Source organism: Lactuca serriola, chromosome 9 (assembly GCF_051521515.1).
Source record: "Lactuca serriola cultivar US96UC23 chromosome 9, Lser_US96UC23_V15, whole genome shotgun sequence".
Taxonomy (NCBI): Eukaryota; Viridiplantae; Streptophyta; class Magnoliopsida; order Asterales; family Asteraceae; genus Lactuca; species Lactuca serriola.
Genome location: NC_136416.1, coordinates 95,818,761 through 95,843,416, shown reverse-complemented (window position 1 = coordinate 95,843,416; position 24,656 = coordinate 95,818,761). Strand labels below are relative to the sequence as shown.

General features: G+C 34.7%; 1 protein-coding gene across 1 annotated transcript; it reads right to left on the bottom strand.

The window, feature by feature from the left end:
* Positions 1 to 3,269: 3,269 nt before the first annotated feature.
* On the bottom strand, positions 3,270 to 8,882 carry LOC145072151 (zinc finger C3H1 domain protein). Its single transcript, XM_079018536.1, has 7 exons — positions 8,689 to 8,882; positions 7,286 to 8,174; positions 7,082 to 7,188; positions 5,907 to 6,969; positions 5,403 to 5,800; positions 5,199 to 5,324; positions 3,270 to 5,114 (listed from the first exon to the last, which is right to left on the bottom strand). The coding sequence occupies exons 1-7, from the start codon at positions 8,812 to 8,814 to the stop codon at positions 3,516 to 3,518; spliced, it is 4,308 nt and encodes a 1,435-aa protein (XP_078874662.1). The 5' UTR covers positions 8,815 to 8,882; the 3' UTR covers positions 3,270 to 3,515.
* Between the last annotated feature and the right edge of the window lie 15,774 nt (positions 8,883 to 24,656).

The following is a 24,656-nucleotide window of genomic DNA, read 5'->3' as shown; positions in this document are numbered from 1 at the left end:
TTAAAAGAAAATGTAAGTTACTTGGTATAAAGGAATAAACAAAAAAAAACATATATATATATATATATATATATATATATATATATATATATATATATATATATATATATATATATATATATATATATATATGAAATCAAAAAAATTTAGATTATAAATTAAAATTTTAATAACAGACCCAACTCTCAGACATTGAAATGAAAGATCATTTGTTCTATAAAAATGAAAGTAACAATGTATAAAAGTAAAATAATTTATTAGACATCACGTTATTAAAATATTATTACTTAATGGTTTTTTGTTCTCCTACACAACCAATCTACTATTCTAATAGTAAAAATTGTTTTAATTTAATTAAAAATCAAAGTAAGATGTTATATTAGATAACAAAATGAAAGTACGTTGCTACTTTTCGCATTTAGCTCTAAAAAAAACAATATTATTTCATTTTGTTGTGTAATATAGCATCTTACTTTTATCCCGTACTCCTAATTTAATGATTTTTAATTTCAAATAATGTCTGATATAGCAATGTATTGTGCTAGAATTAGTTACGTTGTTATTAACTGACTGTACTTTGAAAGTAAAATGTTAGAATTAGCCAAACTTTTCAAAGTATAAAACATTATTTTCAACATCATGCATTTTATTTCACTATTAGTGATAATAAATCTTGTATGTGCTTTAGATTTAGTCCAAAGGGAAATGGTACTTTTAAAAAGTTGATGACTAAGTAGTTAAATCTAATAAGTGAAATCCCATCAAGCATGCCACATGGAATCTAGAGTCTAGACTACTAATCCACCTGTCCTCCAAGGTAAACAATTACTGGCCAATAATCATATACTGCATTGAGGATGAATATGGAGACCCTGAGGTTGGAACCTATGTTAAGGGAAAAAGAATAAAAAATAATATGTTAAAAATATATTTCAAAAAGATGATATTTTATACTAATTTCTCAAGCAAATTATAAAAGTCATAATCCATAAATTACAAAAAGAATGTACTTGATGCATCATGAATGACTCTCTACAAATGGAGATATCAACTTAGTACCGGAAAATTCTTTGCAAATAACAATTGTTTTTCATGTATTTTCATCAGGTTAATATCCATTTATCAAGAACTTGTAGATCCTTCAAACCATCCTGATTCATCTGCATGACTGCATCAAAGCTTTTTCTCTATCTTCATCACCATAATCTTATTTAGATGGTTCTTCCTAATCATTTTCGTCAAGATAAGCTTCAAGTGGCTAACTTGTCGAGTTTTCCCTTCTATTGGCAATGCACCCATTAACATTAAACTTAATTTTTTTGTAACATAATCCCTTTCATTTTTTTCTTACCGGCCTCATCAATTCCACCGGTTATCATAAATCAAATTAACTACTACAACTTCAACTACCTAAAAAAGTTGAAAAAAGTTCATCAAAGTATTCAGCTCCCAAAAAACCATATTAAAACCCAATCATAACTATATGAGAATGTCGGAAACGACTACGTGGAATTCACTGCACCAGCAATAAACATGGGGTTGGATCATTAAAACCGTTCTTTATTGTTTAGTCCAATACTTTATTGCTTCAAAAAGAATCCGTATTTTTAAGTAGAATGCTATAAAACATCAATCAAATGAAAGTACGTTGCTTTTGCAACAATAGAAACTTACTTTTATTTATTGGTGTTTTAACATATTTATAAATTTATGCTATTCGTTTCTATTCCATCAGATGTAACAAAAATCATATTTACTTGAAATATATAAAACGTTACCTTGACTTTGTACATGGCCACATTTCTTCTTCTTATCATTCCCCACCAAGGCTAGCTATGCCTATCAGATCCAAACCAACTAAAGTTGCAATCACATTGATTATTAGCTGCAAAGTCTTAAAGTATAATTGTTTCCAAGGGTTACTTCAAAACCCCCTATTAACAAAACAATGGGCCTAATCATCTTTAGAAAATAAATCAAGTAAAGATCGTCTAAAAATCATCGTTAGTATTTATTTGAAAAAAAAAAACTACTTATAAAAGTTCAAATGAGATGATATCTATATGTAAGACATATTGTTTCTTATCTTTTCTTTTACATTAAGTCCTCGATGGTAAACTCAAAACCTTAAAAAAAACATTAATAGATGAAAAAAAAAAGTATACATGTTCAGCCCTTAAAAGACATCCATCGAAAAAACATGAATACATAAAACTATTCGAAAAAAGAATATGCATATCAAAATAGTTTACAGAAACAATTTCATTTACAAAAGCATTACTATAATGTAAAAAAAAATAATTGATGTAGTGGTTAGGTATATTTCTACAATTTTGAGGAGCAAAAGTTCAAACCTAAAAAAAAGACTGTAGCTTGCAATAAGCCACATACCAACTGGAACTTATTGGGATTTATATGTAAAAGTTCAATAAGACACGATGCTGTAAAGGATCACCTGGACTGTGATGATGCAAATCGTTGGAAAGACGATGCTGTAAAGGAACGATTCAGATCAACATGATGGTTAATATTAAACAGAAGTAACAGCACAAGAAGAAACAAAAGATAAACACATGCAGGGGTAGGGGTATATCAAGAAATCAAGAAACTAAATACATATACACATGACCATAAATAGTTAAGCGGTCACACACATGCATACACATTGAGAACCAGAAAGTGATGAGAAAAAAACAACAGAAGAAACAAAAAATAAACAAACAATTTGAAAGTATGTTTTTTTATAAAATTACCGATTGGATTGAACTCTTTGATTGAACAGAAAATTTTTGACTGTGATGATTTGATCCTTGGAAACACGATGCTATAAAGCATCACGTGGACTGTGATGATGCAAATCGTTGGAAAGACGATGTTGTAAAGGAACGATTCATATCATATAATTGAAGTGTATATTGAGCATAATATGATCAAATTGAGGTAATAAAGAAAATTAAATGCAATTGATATCATTCCTTAAATACGAAATCGGATACCACAATAAGATGGTATTAATCGGGTATGTAATGAATTTTGAGTTGATATGTACAGCTCACCGAGTGAAAATTGAAAAAATTGAAACAAAACAGAACGTTATTTTTATCATTATCAAAATAGATATGTAGGTGAAAGAAAGAAGGGGTATTATTGGTATTTAACTTTTGGCATGATTCAGTAGTTTAGAATGGACACATGGACTTTTGGTTTTGTTTATTAGATAGGGAGATACTAATACTGATATTGATACATTCCAGTTTCCACCAAGAAAAAGCACAAAAGAATTTTTTTATTTTTTTTCTTGAACAAGAAAAACAATCCACAAAACAATAACAGCCTCAAAAAACACAAAAGCCAAATCACATTATCAAAACACAACAAACTGTATAGCCATTTGCAAACATTGCCTTTCTATTTCTATTTCTATTTCTATTCTATTTCTATTCCTAATTTCCTATTCCTATCTTTAGTAGTATACTTTTCTATACCTTGTTACTTTCTTCCTATCAAACCCAAAATCAAAGGTTTATCCCCTTTTCCCTAGCCATCTCAATCACTGCATTTGCCTCATTACCACATAATAACCCAAGGTACGATTTCCACAGTTTCATCGAATACGGGTATACCGATATCGCCCTTTTATGAAAACTCTCCAAAATCGACTTAAACTCCAACATCTTCCCTAACACACCCCCTGCCTCCACCCACACGGACTCCGGTGCCACTGGAACCGCCTGAAACAGACAATTCATCAACACCGACCCCGCCCAAAAACAAACACTGTTACTGTTACTGTTACTGATACCGATACTACTGGCACCTGATTGTGTAAGCATCTTACACAGAGAAAGTGCCAGCTCATAATTCCCGGGCCTCAACTCCATCAAACCTTCCACAAAATCCACAAATTCCGCTGCTTTTTCAGAAACTTCAAACGGGACAAGACACGGGCCAAAACACGATTCGAGAACCGTGTTCATTAACGAGAAATCGGAAGAAACCGGACTCAAAAGATTGTTCATGAGTTTTTGGATTTTAGGGTTTTTGATGGTTTTGATGAAGCTTCTCGAGAGTGGCTCGTGAGGGCGTGTGGCACGTGAATCGGTTACATATCGGTTCAACCGGGTCAAGAAACCGACCGGTTTGCTCAAATCGAATCCGTTTTTTTGAAAAAACATCGCGTGCTCACTGACACAATGGATATAGTCTTTAACAGAGGCAACTTCTAAGGCTTGTTGGATTGCAATTTGGGCTTCTGTGTGTTCGTTTTGTAACTGTTTATGAAGTGAGAGGTTGAGAAGTCCAAACACAACGTCACTCTGGCTAGAACTAATCAAAACCCATCGTTCCATTAACTCTTTTGCAAAATCGGTTTTTTCATTCCGAAGGGCGTTTTCGGCATATTGGTTCCAAATACACTGTACGCCAGGTTTCCCGGCCCAATTCGTTAAAGCGTGTTCGAAAGCTGAGTCGACATTGACCGAGTCAAACTCGTTGACCCGTATCGATAAAAGAATGAGTTCCATTCTCGAAGGGTATAACTGTAAATACTTGTTCAGCAGATTCTTGGTAGATTCAAAACCTTCAAGTACAGCTGTACATCGGATGTGATTAAGGGCAAAAAAATGGGAATGGGATTCTTCGAGAGTTAGAGAGTCACTGATGAGTTCCATTAGGGCAACTACTTGCTGTTTTTCATCAGGGGTTAAATTGACAGAATGCCATTGAAGTCCGGGCAGCTCTTTCGGGCATTCGAATTGCTGGAGTATGGTTTCGGGCAGTTTTTTGTACATGATCAAGTATATGGAACAGATCCATAGGACATATTTGTCAGAGGTTGTTAGGTGTGATTGGATATTGAAATCGGATGGATTTTTTGTTGAGGGTATGAGATTGTATACTTTTCGGATTGCGTTGTTGACTTTTCCGGAAGAAACTAAACAATTTATCATTTGTAAAAAAAGATCCAAGATGCACGCGCTATTGAAATTTAGAACAGATGCATGACGACTTAGTGCTGACATGGCAGTGTTGTACCCGTGTAATCTGTCATCAAGTTTTTCCCGGCTATTGATGAACATCAGCCATAGCTCATATGATGAGTCATTGTGCTCGATCTGAAAACCAAAATCAATACCTTTTGTTTTATATATAAAAAATAAAATAAAATAAAATAAACAAGAATCAATTTAGATACATACAGCATAGTGAAATAAGTCATCTTTTCCAATTGACTTCTGATTGCTATAGTAAATGTGCAAATAGACAATCCATAGAAGTACAGATGTAGGATGTTCCTCAAGGGCTCGAGCCAGTACTATAAGAGCCTGTATATTTTCATTTTAAAATATAGTAATAAAAATATAAGAAAGATATAAGTATAAGAGAGATGAAAGATGAAATACCTCTCTACGTCCCTTCTGTTTGTTGACATCTCTAGTGAGTTTAAGAAGAGCCATTTCAAGTGGTTGATCAGTGTCATCCATATGCTGATCTGGCAGACCCTCTTTGAGATTTTGAGTATGGAAATATGATGATTGCCTATTCCAACCTCCATGGACTTCAATGCGTGTTTCGGGGCCATGAAGATATGGTTCATCTGAGTGCAAATCTACAAGGAATGAAGTTGAAACAACCAATGAAGCACTGAAATACTTCTGCCAACGTTGTTCAACAGTTTGAGCTAAAAGATACTTATAAGGATGTGACTCAGCTTTCAAACTGTCTAAACACACAAGGTAAGTAGGTGGAGCCAAAGGAACACAACCCTTTCCACTCTTCAATGCTAATCCACCTTCACCATCTGCACACATAACACAACAATACAATATTCAAATTACATAACACAAAAAAAAAAAAGTTATATCATATGATCATGATTCATATTTCATAGTTTCATAGTTTCATACCATTGGATGAATAATCTTTAAGATGTTGCCATGGACACTCATCATTGTTGCATTTACCTCGTAGCTCAAACATGCAAAGAGGCCATGAGGGGTTGATTGGTAAATTGTTGGAATAAGAACCAATTTCACCAACATGAATGTCCAACTTTGAATTGGAAATAAAATCAGTAATATCAGTAGGCTGTTGGTGTTGGTGTTGGGCCCCACAAACCTCTTCATCAACAACTTTCAACTCATCTGTTTTTTCAAACTTTACATGACTGAAAGCACTCCTGAGAATCGGATCAGTCAAAGATCCATAGAAGTTTCCGGAAGCTTCCATTATTTCCCCATCTTCTCTTTCAACAGCAACCTCCATGTTTTGACTCTGAACAGATTCCATTTTCTTGGGAATTCTATTGCCTAACCTAGCAAACAGTTGAGACCTCAAAGTTGCTTCTAGAAGCAATGAATCCTCAGTGGGGTCCACCACGGATATTAAATTTTCATTTTTAGTCCTTTGACTCCTTTCACTACACGTTCCTTCATCTAGACTGGAATCAGCAGCTTTAAGCTCAAATGCAGATGTCTGTTCATCATCATCATCATCATCATCATCATCATCATCATCATCATGAAGTGAAGAACAAACATCGTTTGTTTTATCTTCTTCTTCTTCTTCTTGAGGCTCATCTGAAGTGCTAGTATCAGGTTCACCACAAGATTCGGTAGTAATCAACTTTGGTCCAGTGTGCTGACGTGGCACTGGCATGTTTGAGTTTGACCAGAACATGGTTGAGTCTTCCATGACATGAGACCGAAGATTAGCTGAAAATAATTCGCGTTTATGGTAAAGATAGGAACATTTAGTATTGGCTTCAGCTAATGCCCTTTGGGCTTTTCGATATGCTTTTAGGGCATTTCTTTCTTCAATTTCACATTTTCTACGGTGTTCTTGAGCTTCATCTAGTTCCTTATCTTGTTGTTCTTCAATCTCAAGTAGTGATTTGAGATCCATGTCAGCAGTTTCTGAGATGTTTGTGGGACCAAAATGATTCCAGAAAGTTGGATTCTTCAAACGTGCCTTCATTGGTTATGCCATAATATTTTTTCATTTACTCTTGATATAAAAACTTTAAGAATCTATATTGTTATTTACATAAACAGAAGTTTTAGTTGCAAAAAATTCTGTGTACCTGTTTATGTGGAGAAGTTTTAGTAGTTTTAGCCACTAATGGTGTAGAAGACTCCACCATATTTGTGATCCTGTTATGTCGCCTGCTATTCCTGATTATACCAGTACCTAAACAGCCAACAGATATCATGTAGTATGATGTATAACTTCTCTAATGATGATGAACAAAAATTAGTATAAAACAATTCAAAGTTCTCTTTCAAACCTGATGGAAGATTAGTTAAAGGCATGTTGTGATTTCTCACTTTTTTTGTCTGTTGTGTTACACTGGGATGTGCTGTATCTTTGTCACTATAGCTACCATCATATCTACCCTTTGGCCCATCACTTTCAAGGGCAGAAATGTCCGCTACAAATGTTGACTCTGTAAGAGGCCTATTTTGTTGGTCAACAGACATTAGGGTGTTTGTAGGAGGCTCAGTAACTTTAAGACGCTTCTTTTCAGGCTCCTTTGGTTCCATAACTTCAGTGGAATCTCTGCTCCTAACAACAGTACCTTTTGGGTTCATATTTTTTATAGAACTTGAAGCTTTCTTTAACTCATTCTCACGAATTGCAATCAACTGCCTTAGGTCTTGGAGTTTACTGCTGTTGATATGAACATTTGGGCCTACTTTGTTTTTGCTAGGGGCATTAGATTTCTTGATATGAAATGTGTTTCCATTATTATTCTTGGATGAGGTTCCATTAACTCTGTTCATTGATGAGAGAAATGTACGACTCACAGATAACTTTTTGGGTACTTTGGTGTTGGTTTTGGCAAACTTTTGCACAATTTGTGGATTCCTGTTCCCCACTGAAATGGGCAATTTTCTATTCTCCATAACTCCCCTTGTCATGTCGTCAGATTCAATTGTGTTTTCCATGTGTTCTTCAGAGTCACTGCCACTGTCATCATCTGAAAAACTAATCACAAATGGCACTCGATTCTTCTCTGTACCTTTACGATTGTTAGATTGAACAGAAGTTTTTAAAGCCACACCAGAATATGTAGAATTGCTAGTCAGACCAGACTTCCCTATCATGTATGCATCCTTGTTCAATGGAACCCGTGGAAGAGTGGTGCTATCAGGGAACTGAGAACCTGCAAACTCCTGGAGAATTCCATTGTATCAGAATGAGAACAGTTCATATTACCTATTATAGGTAGAACACGTAAGTTCCCCCAAAAAGGCTTCCCACTACAGAGCAACTCAGTCGGATATACATTAATTGCACTTACACCTATAAAGGACAACATACTAAATGAATAACATACAGAAGTATGACGTCAAGCAACCAAGCAAATCAACTAAGCTGACGCCTCATCAAGCAAGTGCGCAAGCAATATTTGCTATAACTGGATAGAATATTAAACATACCCCGCCTAAAAAACCCTTCGTGAATAAAACTAAACTGGAAACCGAATCAGTGAATAACGATACCAAAAACCTAGAGAACGAAAAACATATGAGGATTTAACCAACGACGTCTGATGTAATCAAATTAAATGAAAGTATCTAGTGAAAAAAATCTAAATCGACAGATGTGTATGCGTCCAATTTTAATAATGATGGACTTTAACAAACAAAAAATTCATTGAAATACTCTAGGGTTTTATAGACGTACGTCGTTTTCCGAAGCAGAAAGCTCGCCTTCTTCTCTGGTTTTCGATGAATTCGCAAAGACTTTTGCATTGGTATCATGATTGGATGTCGTAGGAGGAGAAGGAGAAGTTGTGGTGGTGTTCTCCATTTTCAATCTCTCCCGCTCTCCTCCCCTTCGCTGCGAATATCTCTGTATGAATGGCGGTTAAAAAAAATGAAATATTCGAAGTTTTCATGAACTAAAAAAACTGGTCAACTCAATGCTTTTTCTTTTTGTTAATTCCGTTTAGATGGATTTTTATTTTTACAATTCGGATTTCATGAGACGAAAATTTTTAAAAATATATGTAGCTTAAATTTTAGTCAATTAAATATATAAATTGTTTAGTTATGAATTAAAATTTATAAATTAGAAAACAATATATTATAATTTAATATTTTATTTATATGTTTTTATTGGATAATAATTTCGGTTTTGCTATAATAAAACCAAAATTCAATTTAGTAAACCAATATATTATAATTTAATTAATAATTTATTGATTAAAAACAATTTAGTAAATCAATAAACAAGTGAAAGATGAATATAAAAAACAAAAATATAAATAATTGTTATTTGGTTTTTTTAACTATTTGGTCTTTATTTAAAAAACAAAAAACAATCCAAAATAATAATTTGCTAAAATTCAATCCAAAAATTCAAAAATCTAAACTAAATTGTCTAATCCACATTTAGAATTTGACAATTTTGTTTTATCTAAATAACAAAGAGCCTACTTTTTGCTACTTGGTTAACAATTAGAACAAAAAAATCTTTGATAAAATCACAAATAAATAAGAAATATAAAAAATTGTATGTGTTTAAACATATTTTTGAATTAATTATAAAAAAGACATAATATTTTTGGGAAATTATATTTAAATCTAAACTAAATTTTCCATAAATAAATAAATAAATAAATAAATAAATAAATAAAAAACCTCGTTTATGATTTATAAAAATGTATTTTGTTTATATATTTGGTTTGTAGGTAATCTTCCAATAATACGTAAGTTAGGTTTTCAAAATAACTCTAATAATAGTGAGGTTTCTCGAATAATATAGGATTAAAAAAACGTTTTTGTAGAGAATATATATACCAAAAACTGAAAAATCTATTATGTTCAAGAATCATATGATAGTGATATTGTTAATTAACATGTGATATTAAAAGGTCACACTAACAACAACTTAATATAATTGATTATTTATTAGAAATTGATTTTAATAAATATTCAATAAACTCTTATAATTAAATTGAAAATTATTTGTTTCTAGGAAATAATAATTTTCCTTAGCAAGTAACATTATATAATCCATATGGTATAAATTAATAAGTTATGCACTCATGCACAACATTTTAGACTAGATAAATTATTTTGTCTTTTACCAAAAAGTTAAAGTTTATATGTTATAAACTTTGTTTATAAAATATAAAAGTTTTTATCTTCTTCTGCCTTTCTTATTTTCGAAAATTAAGAGACAAAAGATGGAGTGGCCTTTTGACTAGTTTATTCAAAAGAAAAGCATGATCTTATATTTATTTAATGTAAAGTAATTATAAGCATGGGAATCATTTAGCTAGTAGGTGCATAGGTGCTTAATGGTAAAGACCCATGAGCATTGTGTATGTTATATATATATAAGAGTGAGACTTTCATTCACTTGTCTTAACACACACACCAAAACCTTAACATGCTTAGGCATGTTACACTCTCCATGTTGCTCATCTTTTTCATGAAGATTACTTGTTTTTATACTCTCTTGAAGTTCATACTTTGGTTATGAACTTCAAGCTTAAGAGTTAAGAGTTTTAGACTAACATTTACGTCAAGTTAGCTTATTGTTGGTTTCTCTAAAGTTCATCATTATTCATCGACTTCCAAGCCTCCCAAAATGATCCAAAGAACTACAAATGTTGTTATTTATTCTTCTTCTTTTTTTGGTTATGTTTGTTTTCTTTATAGACTTTGCAAGAAGATACTTGGTATGTTTAACTTGTTTATGTTATTCAAAATATTATAAGTCTTCCATTGCTAAAAATCATGTTTTTGAAACTATTTTTTTTAATAAACACCCAACAATTGGTATCAGAGCCAAGTTGCAAGTTTGGTTAGATTTTTTGATTTTTGGAAATCTTAGTTTTTGGAGAATATGGATAACTTAGTTTTGTATAAAAACAAGTTCATACATATTTTCTGTGACAACTTTATAATTGTTATTTTATGTGACAAAAGTTTTCATGCATCTTTTGTCATTTAAAGTTGTCTTAGAAAAACAACGGTTGTTTAATGTGTATGTTGATATGTATGATATCCATAAACTAGTCATTGACCATTATGTTTGTTGTGTTGTTGTGTTGATTGTTTTATAAAAATGGTTGTAATAATTTATTTTATTCATATTGTATGTAATAAATTAATTATGTTAGTTTTCTTGGTTTATTTTTTGTAAATAATAGATTAGTTTTTAGAATTAATTTATTTGTATAAAAATGTAACAAGAAATGAAGTCGGAGTCATTTTTTGAAGACCAAAGTGCAATTTTCGCAAGTATAAGATGTGTAGGATTTTCAGTGACAGTTTGAAAACCGTCGCTAAATATTGTTGTTGTTGTTGGTAGATTTCTCAACGTTGCATATTGCTGAAAGATTGTTTTAAAGAAATTTTTTCAATCTTTTGCAAGCAAATGGTGTTTTCTCAAGTGAGATCTTCTACAACAGTATTACAAGAAGATTTTTGGTCACTTAAAACGTCCCTTTAGAAATGGACTTGACATTTTTTGTGTTGACTCACAAAAAATGTTATTAGTTGGTTATATTTATGCACATAAAACTTTATGCATGTTTGTGTTGTCTATTTTATGCAATTATTATGCGTGGTTGATAAATTAGTTTTTCACATGCTAAAATAATTGTAGAAAATATAAACATCACATGGAGTTTGGTTTTCAAAATTTATAATGTGGACATAAGATGTAACAAGTTATTGTTTTAAAATAAAATTCGGTTTTATAAAAATGTTAATAACATCAAATTTGGAAATACTCAAATATAAGTTTTAAAATTGTGATTTTTATAATTATACAAACTCCAAATATAGAAGTAATAAAATAAAGATTTATTAAAGATATAAAAAGGTTCAAATGCACTCAAAACTAATACCGGTTATTAAAATTAAATTACGTTAAATTATATAAAAACTAGCTTTTATATAAAACCTTTAAAAGTGATTTTTTTTTAAATTGGTACCATGGTTTATTATATGCATGTAATAACCATGATATCATATGTTTTTAAAACTAAAATTATAAAACTTATAAAATACCTTTTTACAAACCTCAAATCTATGCAATCCTTTTTAAAGAACACACGCACATCTCTTGTATGCACTAGTAGGATAAATGATACCAAACCTCTTAGTGTTATCTTTTGATGGTCAAGGTGTCTTCACGATTTATATAACCAAGTTACAAGTCGATTACACAAGTTTTTCAAATTGGATGATTTGATCGGAAATCTTTTGTGATAAAGGATACCTAAGCAAGAGAGTTCTGAGGCATAGATGAGATCAAACATGTCTAATTAAATTTTTTATTAGCGATCCTATAAATCTAGAAATTATATAGTAGGATATAATTGATAATCGATATCTACCAGGTTGAATTCAAATGGATGGGATAAAGAATACCTGACCATTTATTTGTTTTGCAACATGGATCCTAGACTTTGATAATTAATGTTTTTGGAAACTAAAAGAGTATTAATTATTAAAGAATTTAAATATTGAAAATACTAAATAAATTTTGTTAAAAATTTGTAGTTAGATAATCCATTCTCATTACCACGCATTGTCATTTTCTTTAATGACTTAATGAAACAATAACATTCACTAGATACAACTTCAATGAATGGGTTCATGTCTTAAGAGACAATCTCATGAGAGATATGAAATTGTATACTCTTAAAGGTTCAAGTCCTAAACTATTTGCTTTGAGCAATAAACCTAAACATGATACCTAGTAAAGGCATCACTATGATGCTAAAGATGTTTCTAACATCAAACTAGGAATAGTTTAAGCCCTAAAAGAGTCACCTTGTGTGATCTAGGAGACCCATGTTTTATGGACTGAACACATTTAAGCCCAAGAAATCCAATAAGGACCACATAGATGGATCTTGTTTCTTTTGTGTGGAAACTAGACGCTGAAAGAGGATCTGCTCCTCTTATCTGGAAAGAAAGTATGGAAGAGACTAGTATTTCAGGTATCTACTAGATAGAACTTATACTTTTAATATAACACTTAGGTACTTGGTACTTAAATATTAATCTAATATTAGTAAATGGCTTGCATATATTTACAGAAGAGTAACCGGTTGAGGACAATCAAGTTGGAACTACACTCCCGGAGTGTAGTTTATTAATTATGTTAGGAACATAATGTAATTGTAACATAAAACAATGTTTGTTTTGGAACGGTGTACGTTTTAATTTAGCTTGCCTAAATATATGTCTCGGTTTATTTATGAATGATTGGTTATTTGCTTAAATCGTTTTTCATAACGATCACCATCATATTCGAAAATGATTAAAATTCTTTTATGAGACTAGATCTCTTAATAAGAATTATAAAGTAAATATGAATGTTTTATAAATAACAAGTTATATATGCAAAATATTTTGACTTAAAAGTGTTTTAAATCAAACTCATCGTTGACATTATTATCTTTATTATATAAATGACATTCACAAATTCCAACTTCAAGAAAGGGATCCTTGAAGGCAAATAATGTAATTTATTTGACATGTGTAAATATTATTTATATATAAAAGATTCTTATTGATATTTTCACTAAGTAGCATAGAAAATAAAATTATTAAGGAACTATACACTATGGTGTATGACTTCTTTTCTAATAAATGTCCAAGATTTAGCATAAGATAACAAAACAACTTTATTAGTAACTATAGTAGTTTCAATTATATTTTACATGGTAAAGAATAATTGTGAAACTTTTGTTTAAGTTTTCAAATATAAAGTTGAAATACAAACCGGTAAGAACTATCTAAGGCCTTAATGATAATAAAGGATAGATTAAATCCTACTTGGTATGATTTGCCTTCTAATCAGTAGAAATGTCCTCCTTTTATTTCCTTGGGATAACACCTATAACACTATCATTTGTACCATGAGTACAAACACCAACTAACTAGTGGATATAACATTTTCTTCATGAGATTATGTATGGAATGGCTCCATCTCTATCTTATTAAATGTTTTGTAGATTTAAAGCATGTGTTGGACTAAAAGCTTTTGAACCCCAAAATCTACTACATACATATTTGTATAATACTCCAAATGTGGTTTAGATTATTATATTCAAACCCACCAAGAATAAGTTTTCTTATTCCTCTAATAGTTGAGTTAGTAGAAAGCAATCTTCTAATGACAAAGCAAGTGAGAGGTACATGGAACTTGAAGTTGTCACACCCCCGAACCAGACGGCGGAAACGTCTGGGGGATCGCATGACTTTAATTGAATATCATCACAATGAATATACATGAATCATAACATAAACATCACCATGCATTAATATTTTACAACTGGAATTGTTCACATCAAGTATATTGTTTTAACATTACACATTCCTAACATAAATTGTTTGAGTGTTTTCAACAACATAACATCCTAACATTACTTCATATTACCCTTCCGCTTACCTGTTACCTGAGAATACAAGTTATTTTGGAAAAACGTCAACATATGAAATGTTGGTGAGTTCATAAGCAATGTTGTGATATAATGATTTGTGTAGTTTGTAAAACCCAGAAAATCCGATATTTTCTGAAAAGACTATTATTTATCAAAGTGTGAAGATCCATAAGTTGATGCATGAATGATTTCAAAAACATATATATGAAGGGTATTTTGTATTATAGTTATAGAAATTTCAATCGAGTAGTATTGAATTCCCCGGAAAACCCGATGTTTTCCGATGTTGAAAGGTATCCGTGATTACTGATTTTTGTATCGTCATATCAAATGAATATTGATTACTCCACATTGAATATCGTCCTAATTCCGTCTACTTTGATTTCTCATAAGCCTTAGCGAACGAAGAGAAGAGGAGCACTAGGTCTTGCTACTATCGTAAGTACCTTAGGCTGTCGGGTATGCGAAAGACACGATGGTCCAACTCGCATTTGATTACTTTGACCTTACTAGCCTTACTAATGGGCCACTAGGGCCCAATAGCACCTAAAAGCTATTGAAAGTCCTTTTACAAGGAATTGGGTCATAGGAGGCCCAATAACATATAAGCGTTATTCCTTTGGGCCTAAAGATCATTTTGATGGACTTGCAAGATCCAGCAAACATGATTTGAAACTCTCAAGCCCAAAGTTTGTAAGTTTACTCATCGCAGTTATCGCGTATCTATTGAAGTGTTTGATTTAACGGTTGTTGTTTTTGTATTAATTCGAAACCGAATCGATTTGGTTATAACGATATTTGGAGTTAAACGTGTATTCGTTTTTCGTATTGCCGGTACTTGTGGATTTTGTATTTTGAATTAATGAATTAATTTGTTTAAAAGTAGAAGTTCGACCTTTTCTCTACCTTTCCTTTTATAAAAATAACAATTTTAGTCCTTTATATAAAAGAATTTCATTTTTAGTCCTTAAAACATTTTCTTGACACTTTTGCATCATAAATTTGTTGAAAAGATAGTTTTAACCCAAAACTTATTTTGTTAACAGATTAAGCCCTTCCAGAATGGTATTTCTCGGTTAAAACCCTATTTTTTGCAACTTTTACAGTTTTGGCCCAAAATCCAAAAATTTTACATTTTTTATCCTTTTTGGTAGTGAAAAGCATTTTTGACCCTTGAAATAGTTTTATTACGCTATTTATCCCCTGTTTTGAAGAAAGTTTCATTTCAACCCCTCAAATTGTCATTTTTTGCAATTTTAGGCTTATTGGGCCAAAAAGCCCAAAATTAGCCAATTAAGCTAAAAATTTACATTTCAAGTCCTTTGAAAAATTTATTTTTCAGAAAAACAATTATGGAAACTGTTTTGACTCTTTTAACCCTTAAGAAACCGTGAATTGGCCATTTTTAACCCTAGTTTTGTATATTTGACATTTTAAGCCCAAAAATGGGTTTTTATGTTGAACTATGTTTATCATAATCTTATAAGCTATTATTCTTGACTTGTTTAGTGTAAAATAACTTAGATTATGTTTGTTTCCCTTATCATATCATAGATCTCGAGATTCACCCCTTTTTAGTTACATGTTTATCACAAAAACACATAAAAATACACATACTTGCATAAAATCACATATAGCATACACATACACATAGATCTACACATTTTCTTGTATTCTCCCCCATAAAACACATGAAAACCGAAAAGAGAGGGGTATGAATCTCACCTTGAGTTGTAGTTTCGGTTTTGAAGAGAGAAAAGGAAGAAAGTTTCGATCCTAGCATGTCCTCTTGGTAAATCTCGAACTTAGATGCTTCTAAGATGCAAGATCACAAGTTTGAATAGATTTAGAAGAGATTTTTGATGAAATGAAGTAAATAGATCATGGTTTTTGGCATCAACTTACCTAAGATGATGATTATCTTGTGAAAACCTCTTGAAACACAAGCAAATTTCGAGATCTTTGATGAAGAAGAATGGATGAGTCTTGAGTGTTTTAGAGAGAGTTTTATGAGGTGTGTATGTTCATTCTCTTGCTCTCGATCGAAGAAGAAAAAGAGAGAGGGAGAGAAGAGAGAGTAGATGATAAGATGGTTACTTGGAAGCATGAGACTTTGCATGGAAACCCATCAAATATTAGTGAGGTGGCAATGGAAGTCAACCCTTCCTTTCTTTTATGGTTTGGGCCGAGAATGGAGAGGGGAAGGAAAAATAATTGGGCCTTGTATGCTTAAGCCCATTTTATGGTTAAGTCAGATGATTTTTGGCCCAACAAAATCAAAGAATGATTTTTATATGACCTATTGGGGATAATTCAAATTTGTTATGGTCCAATAAGGCCCATTAAGGATAACCTAGTTCATTTTAGGCTTATAAGGCCCACAATATTAAGTTTTCATGTGTATGGGTCCAATTAGGGCCCATTTGAGAGTTATATGTTCAAGATAATTAAATTGGAAGCTTATTGGTCTATTAGGCCCTATAAGGAATTCCTAGTCCAAAATGGACTTAAACCGAGATTTCAAGGGTTTTCCAATTCTTTGTTGACTATTTGTAGTGCTTGAATGAAGTATTTGATGAAGTTTTGTTGTTATTGAATAAGCATCGTACATGCTTTCACATTGTTGGTTTATAGTTAACACAATTGTTGTAGTTACAAGGCATCAAAATTTCCTAGTTGTGACATCATCCCCTTGTTAGAGGGAATTTCGTCCCGAAATTATTTTGAAAGCTAGATTTGAGAATGCGAGAATAGGTGAGGGTACTTCTGTTTCATTTGATCTTCGCGTTCCCATGTGAATTCTGGTCCGCGTCTTGCGTTCCATCGAACTTTCACAATCGGAATGCGGCTCTGCTTGGTACGCTTCACCTCTCTGTCCATGATTTCAACTGGTTCCTCGATGAACAAAAGATTCTCATTGATTTCAATTTCCTCTAATGGGATGACGAGAGTCTCGTCAGATAAGCACTTTTTTCAAATTGGAAACATGGAACACAGGGTGTACATTGCTGAGCTCGGCGGGTAGCTGCAGTCTATAAGCCACTGGACCGATTCGGGCAAGAATCTCGAAGGGTCCAATGTATCGAGGGTTCAGTTTGCCCCGCTTCCCAAAACGAATCACTCGTTTCCAAGGAGAGACTTTTAGTAACACCCTATCTCCGACTTGAAACTCCAAGGGCTTTCGTCGTTTATCAGCGTAGCTCTTTTGTCTGTCTCGTGATGATTGCAGTCGGGCCCTTATCTGAATTATCTTCTCGGTCGTGTCACATATGATTTCCGGTCCCGTTAAGGCATTGTTTGGCATTTTCCCTCTTGCTAGCTGGGTGTCTCCTACCTCTGCCCAACACAGCGGTGATCTACATTTACGCCCGTATAATGCTTCGAAAGGAGCAACTTTGATACTCGAGTGATAACTGTTGTTGTATGAGAACTCGATCAAAGGCAAGTGGGTATCCCACGATTTTCCAAAGTCTATTACACACGTGCGAAGCATATCTTCTAGCGTTTGGATGGTTCGCTCGCTTTGGCCATCCGTTTGTGGGTGGTAGGCAGTACTCATATCAAGTTGTGTTCCCATAGCTTTATGAAGTGATTGCCAAAAGCGTGATGTAAATCTATTATCTCTATCTGAGATGATAGATACGGGTACTCCGTGGAGTCTCACGATTTCCTTGATATAAATTCTTATCAGGCGCTCCATCTTGTATGATTCTTTTATTGGTAAGAAATGGGCGGATTTCGTTAGTCTATTAACTATTACCCAGATCGTGTCCAAACCATCCGTCGACTTGGGTAGTTTGGTCACAAAATCCATGGTAATCCTTTCCCATTTCTACTCTGGAATTACTGGTTATTGTAGTAATCCCGGGGGCTTCTGATATTCCACCTTTACTTTAGCGCAAGTAAGGCATTTTCTAACATAAGTGGCAATCTCTGCCTTCATATTAGGCCACCAATAATGTTGCTTAATATCCAAGTACATTTTGTCTGAACCTGGATGGATGGAGTATCGCGTCTTGTGGGCTTCATTCATGACTACCTCTCTGAATCCCCCAAGTTTAGGGACCCAAATGCGGTTCATGAAATAATATGCCTCGTCCTCTTTCACTTCGAGATTCTTTTCCATTCCACGTAACGCTTCGCTTGTTCTGTTTTCCGCCTTCATGGCATCTGACTGGGTTGTTCTGATTTGCGAGGTCAGGTGGGATTGGATGGTTATCGAGAGAGTTTTCACACGACGATTTGAGTATTCCCTTCGACTCAAGGCATCAGCTACCACATTAGCCTTACCTAGGTGGTACTTGATTTCGCACTCGTAGTCGTTTAGCAGTTCGACCCATCTTTGTTGCCTCATGTTTAGCTCTTTTTGATTCAAGATGTGTTGGAGACTCTTATGGTCGGTGAAGATGGTGCACTTAGTACCGTAAAGGTAGTGCCTCCAAATCTTCAGGGCGAAGACCACTGCTCCCAGTTTCAGATCATGAGTGGTGTAATTCACCTCATGCGTCTTTAGTTGCCGGGACGCGTAAGCTATCACCTTTCCACGCTGCATGAGTACACAGCCTAAACCTTGATTTGACGCATCGCAGTAGACTATAAAGTCTTCCGTTCCTTCGGGTAGCGATAGCACCGGCGCACTGCAGAGTGCTTGCTTCAGAGATCGAAATGCTGCTTCCTGCTTGTCCGTCCATACGAAGGGTACGCCTTTTGTGTGAGCATGGTAAGCGGTTTGGACATCTTAGAGAAGTTCTGGATGAATCTCCTGTAATAGCCTGCGAGAACCAGAAATTCGCAAATTTCCGTGGGTGTTGTTGGAATTGCCCATCCTTCGATGGCTTGTATTTTATAAGGATCTACATGAATTCCTTCCTGGCTAACAACATGTCCCAAAAAGTTCACGCTTCGGAGCCAAAACTCACACTTAGAGAGTTTCGCGTATAGCTTTTCGGTTCGCAGGGTTTCCAGGATTTGTCGAAGATGTTGGTTGTGTTCTTCTTTGTTTCGGGAATAGACGAGGATATCATCGATGAAAACGATAACAAAGTTATCAAGGAATGGTCGGCAGATTCGATTCATTAAGTCTATGAATGCGGCAGGAGCATTCGTTAGACCGAAGGGCATTACAATAAATTCATAATGTCTGTAACGAGTTCGGAAGGCGGTTTTTGGAATATCCTCCTCCCGGACCTTGAGTTGGTGGTATCCAGATCGCAGATCTATCTTTGAGAAGTGACTAGCTCTTTGGATCTGGTCAAATAGGTCGTCGATTCGTGGAAGTGGATATCGGTTTTTGACGGTGAGCTTGTTAAGTTCTCTGTAGTCGATACACATTCTGAAGGTACCGTCTTTCTTCTTAACAAAGAGAACCAGAGCTCCCCATGGTGAGAAACTGGGTCGGACGAATCCTTTATCCAAAAGCTCGCTGAGTTGACTGGACAGCTCTTGCATCTCTGCAGGAGCCAATTTGTAGGGCGATTTGGCAATGGGAGTAGCTCCTGGCACAAGGTCAATTCGAAACTCGACTTGTCTTTCTGGGGGTATCCCCGGAAGATCATCAGGGAAGACATCTGGGAACTCACAAGCTACTGGAATGTCTTGAATGTTGACCTCTTTCTTGGATTTGTCTACTATATGAGCCAGGAACGTCAAGTCCTTCTTTCGTAGGTACTTTTGCGCTTTAATGCACGAGATAAGGCAAAGGTTCGTGCTGGGTTTTTCCCTGTATATATTTAGGGTTTCGTGATTTGGAAGGTGAAGGCGAACGGCCTTCTCGTGACACATAATTTCAGCATGGTGAGTCGATGGTACATAGCATAGATCATAGTACTAGTAGGGTAAGTCTACTCCTAACAGTCGATGGAGTGTCCTACGACTGCAGTGAGGTCATATACCGAAGTGTTGTGCCAACAACTGGGCCATCTCAGTCATATCTCCAATGACTTCATCCCTCTCATGCTCAGCTCGCACTGCTCGTGCTTCCATGGCGAATAACTGTTGCCGCAGGGCGGCAATCTCAGCTTCTGGCGAGCGCTTCTCCCTTACGGGATTTACTGGTGGGGTGGGATGGTCTTGTTGCGCCTCGATGACAGGTTCCGTGGGAGAGTCCTCGCCGGAGTCTTGTTCTTCCTCCATGTCATCCTCAGCCTCATCGAACTCGTAGTCAGTGTCTGTGTACTCGTCAGGTCCCACGTCGTGTGCTCCCCCCTGATCTCCCTCCGGCTCATCTTCGATCATCCCATGGGCTACTAGGACCTAGTGAAACTGAATGCCCTGGTGTTCTCCTTCCATGTCGACTGAGAAGAGGTATGCGAATAACTATCATTACTCCTACGACGCTTCAATTATTGTACAGATTGAGTTGATGCTCTCTTTTTGGTGATAAAGGGGGTATGTTTTTAGGTTTTCCTACCATCGCGATTTCCTCGAGACACGTGATAGTTGTACCTCGGAGGAAATGTAGTTGATCAGGATACATCCTCTCCTTGATACAACTATGAACAGTCCCGGCTTAACCGAGATGCTAGCATTATCTTGTTTGGTTTGGTATTATGTTCTGTTTCCTAATTCACACAAGCAAAGATGTTTTATCGTTGTATTTTATTTGTTTTGTTTTGTTCAGAGTTGTGTTAGTCCCTCTTTGGTTTATAGTTGCATATCAATGTGTGGTTAGATATGCTAGTTCACTATAAACAGAGCTCTGATACCAACCTGTCACACCCTCGAACCAGACGGCGGAAACGTCCGGGGGCTCGCGTGACTTTAATTGAATATCATCACAATGAATATACATGAATCATAACATAAACATCACCATGCATCAATATTTTACAACTAGAATTGTTCACATCAAGTACATTGTTTTAACATCACACATTCATAACATAAATTGTTTGAGTGTTTTCAACAACATAACATCCTAACATTACTTCATATTACCCTTCCGCTTACCTGTTACCTGAGAATACAAGTTATTTTGGAAAAACGTCAACATATGAAATGTTGGTGAGTTCATAAGCAATGTTGTGATATAATGATTTGTGTAGTGTCACACCCCCAAACCAAGGATAGCGGAAACGTCCGGGGGTGGAGGACTTCATGTATAGTATCACAACAACGAGTATAATAGTGCTCAAAGTAATTACAACCATCATAAATATAATTGAAAAAGTTACACCAAAGTATATGTTTACATGATTTAAATCAATTACATTATGATGAAAAAATGAACTGTTTGACGATTTATCGTCCCATCCTCAAAACGTTGTTGATTTCCTGTTTCACTGAATTCCTGAGAATACAAGTAGTTTTGAAAAAGTGTCAACAATTAAGTTGGTGAGTTCATAAGTTTTTGAGATAAAGAGTTTGGAAACCGTTCTTTGTAATGTGTTGTGTGTCACCAAGAAAATCCAATATTTTCCTTTTAAAAGTTATGCGTTCCTAAATCCCAGGACCAAGAATAAACAAGTATTTTCCATACTTAATGATATAACCGTGGTTTTAAATCGGCATAAAACCCTTTTTGATTTGAGGGACAATCCCGTAATGAATGACGTGTAGTCTTAAATACCAAGACCGAAAGTGTACAATAATATCCGTACTTATTGAGATAGAAAGTGATTTTAAATTGTCATAAAACCCCTTTTGATTGTAAAAATTCCCGTAAACTTTATGAGTTGTTAACTTCTTATGTGAGTCTCTATAACCATACTATGACTGAATAAACTTGCCACGACGTTTCTCAGGCGTCGCGAAACTGATATGACATTTGTCACCACAGACTTGCCGGTCTAACTGTTGCATGCAGCTCAGGTGTGTGGTGTCTAACCCAATATAGATCTATACACAACTATCACGTTCTCCCTACTAGAGACTCTGGTTATAACTACCTGTAATTTGAATCCCGTACTCGGACGTACGGGGAGAGAATGTCTCACAATTTAAGTTAACAAGTTTATGTGTGGTGTGCGTGAGTGTACAACCTTTTTCTGTGGGAATAAAACCTTCCGACATGTTTTTGTTGTGTTAATGGAAACATAAACCATACCTATTATAGTTTATCAAAACGTTTAAATGTAATAGTTATAACTTTGTTATTATGGTTAGCTACTGTATTTGTGAAGGTAAAAACCCTTTTGTTTACCGATATGTATATATGCCTTTTACTAAAGTGAAGCAACATGCAATATAACAACTAATTAATTACCATACTTTTGTAGGTAAAAATCCATTTGTTTTCTGATGTATGACTATATACTAAGTCAAAATGTCATCTATTTGCAAAAAAATATATTCACATAAAGATATACACCTTGCTCAACATGTTACAAGGTGAAATGAAATTGATAGCATTTTTCTGTTGTTAACATTTTCTTTTACTGATCTTAGAAAATTTATAGAAAAATCATCAAAGGTCCAAATCAGAATCCGTAAATTCTGAGAGTTTGGGAAATGAGTCTAGTTTGTTCATAATTTTTATTATGAATTTTAATGACCTCCAACTTGTGTGAAAAAGTCCATAATCACAGACTGGTCCGGATTGATGTTTGAAATGATAGGCAGTTTTGTAAAAATCACCATAAATTGTATAAAAATCGTGTGGAGATGTGCAAGTAGTCATTTTAAAGCTAAGAACTGGAAATACTTTCACCTAAAATATTTTTGAAAACTAAATTGTTTAAGTTGTCCAAAACAGTCCGTGAATGGAGTCCAACTTTTCTGATGAAAGCTGTTAGAAAAGTTTAGTTATGTTCTTGGTGTTTTAACTTGTATTCCCCCCCTTAAAACTTAAGAAAACCTAAAAATACAGGGGTATGAACTCACCTTATGTGATTTCAGTAGATGAATGTTGGGGAAGGGAAGTGTTCAACTCAAGAACACTTGAAGATGCCTTGAAGATTTTCGAGAATCAAGAGTATAATAAAGCTTGATGATCAACCTTGGAGTCTTGAAATAGAGAGAAAAAGTTTGAGAGAAAAGTGTTTGATCTTTTGGTGGAAATGAGAGAATGAATGAAGTGTGAGGAGAGATGATGGATGTTCCATCTCTAAGAACGTGGGAAATGGCTGATGATTGATGGAAAGGTACAAGGAAGTGACTAGGAATGGTGGGGAGGAGTGTGGGTTAGTCATGGAGTGGGTATGGTGGTTGTTTGTGTCATAATACAAAGAAAGTCAACACTCAACCTTTGTACTTCACCCACTCTTCTTGGATAAGGTTTATCCTAAAAAAACATGATTAATTAATAAATATGGGGCTTTATATGTTAAAATAAAGTTTTGGGTGAAAATCCCGCGTTAAAACAATTAAAAGCGGGCCTAAAATGCAAAACTAGTCGAAAACCAGGTGAAAAAGAGCTTCCTGTGAGACTCTCGGTCCTAGGCCGAGGTTCGGTCCCTTCTGTTGTTGGGCCGAAGGAGAAATGGAGCGAAAGGGGTAGGAGGCGAAGGCGAAGGTAGGGTTCGATCTATGCGAGGTTCGGTCCGAAGGGGCCTTCGGTTCCTGAGAGGGTTCGGTCCGAGATGGTGCATTTCGCTTATGATGCCTTTGCTTCTGATGCCTTCGCTTCTGCCACCTTCGCTTCTGACAAGTTCGGTTCCTAAGAGGGGTTCGGCTCCTTAAGAGGGTTCGGCTCCTTAAGAGGGGTTTCGGGTCCTTAAGTCTATTTTATCCGTTTTTACCCCGTTTTAAGCGGTTTTTTACCTGGTTAAGGGTCGGGATGGCCCGAAAGACTACAAAAAGTTTAAGGAACTTTTGAGAGAGATTTCACATACGTGGAGAGATTTGGGAGAGATTTCACATACGTGGAGAGATTTGGGAGAGATTTCACATACGTGGAGAGATCTGGGAGAGATTTCACATACTTGGGGAGATTTCTCATACTTAGAGAGATTTGGGAGAGATTTCACATACTTGGAGAGATTTCTCAAACTTAGAGAGATTTGGGAGAGATTTCACATACATGGAGAGATTTGGGAGAGATTCTAGATAGAGAGAGATAGAGTGAAAACGATTAAGTGAGGTTTCGTGTGTGACATTTGTGAGTGTCCGGCTTCACGACGCAAGGTCCGTAAACCCCGTTAAGTCATGTTTAAGGATATTACACACTCCCGATGAGTATGCAACATTGTTTTATCGGTTTGGTTCATTACTTAACGCAGTTTTAGATTAATGAAATCTAGATATACGAACTTTTCAATTGATGATTTCTCATTAGCATAGCGAGTTTTATAGCAATTAC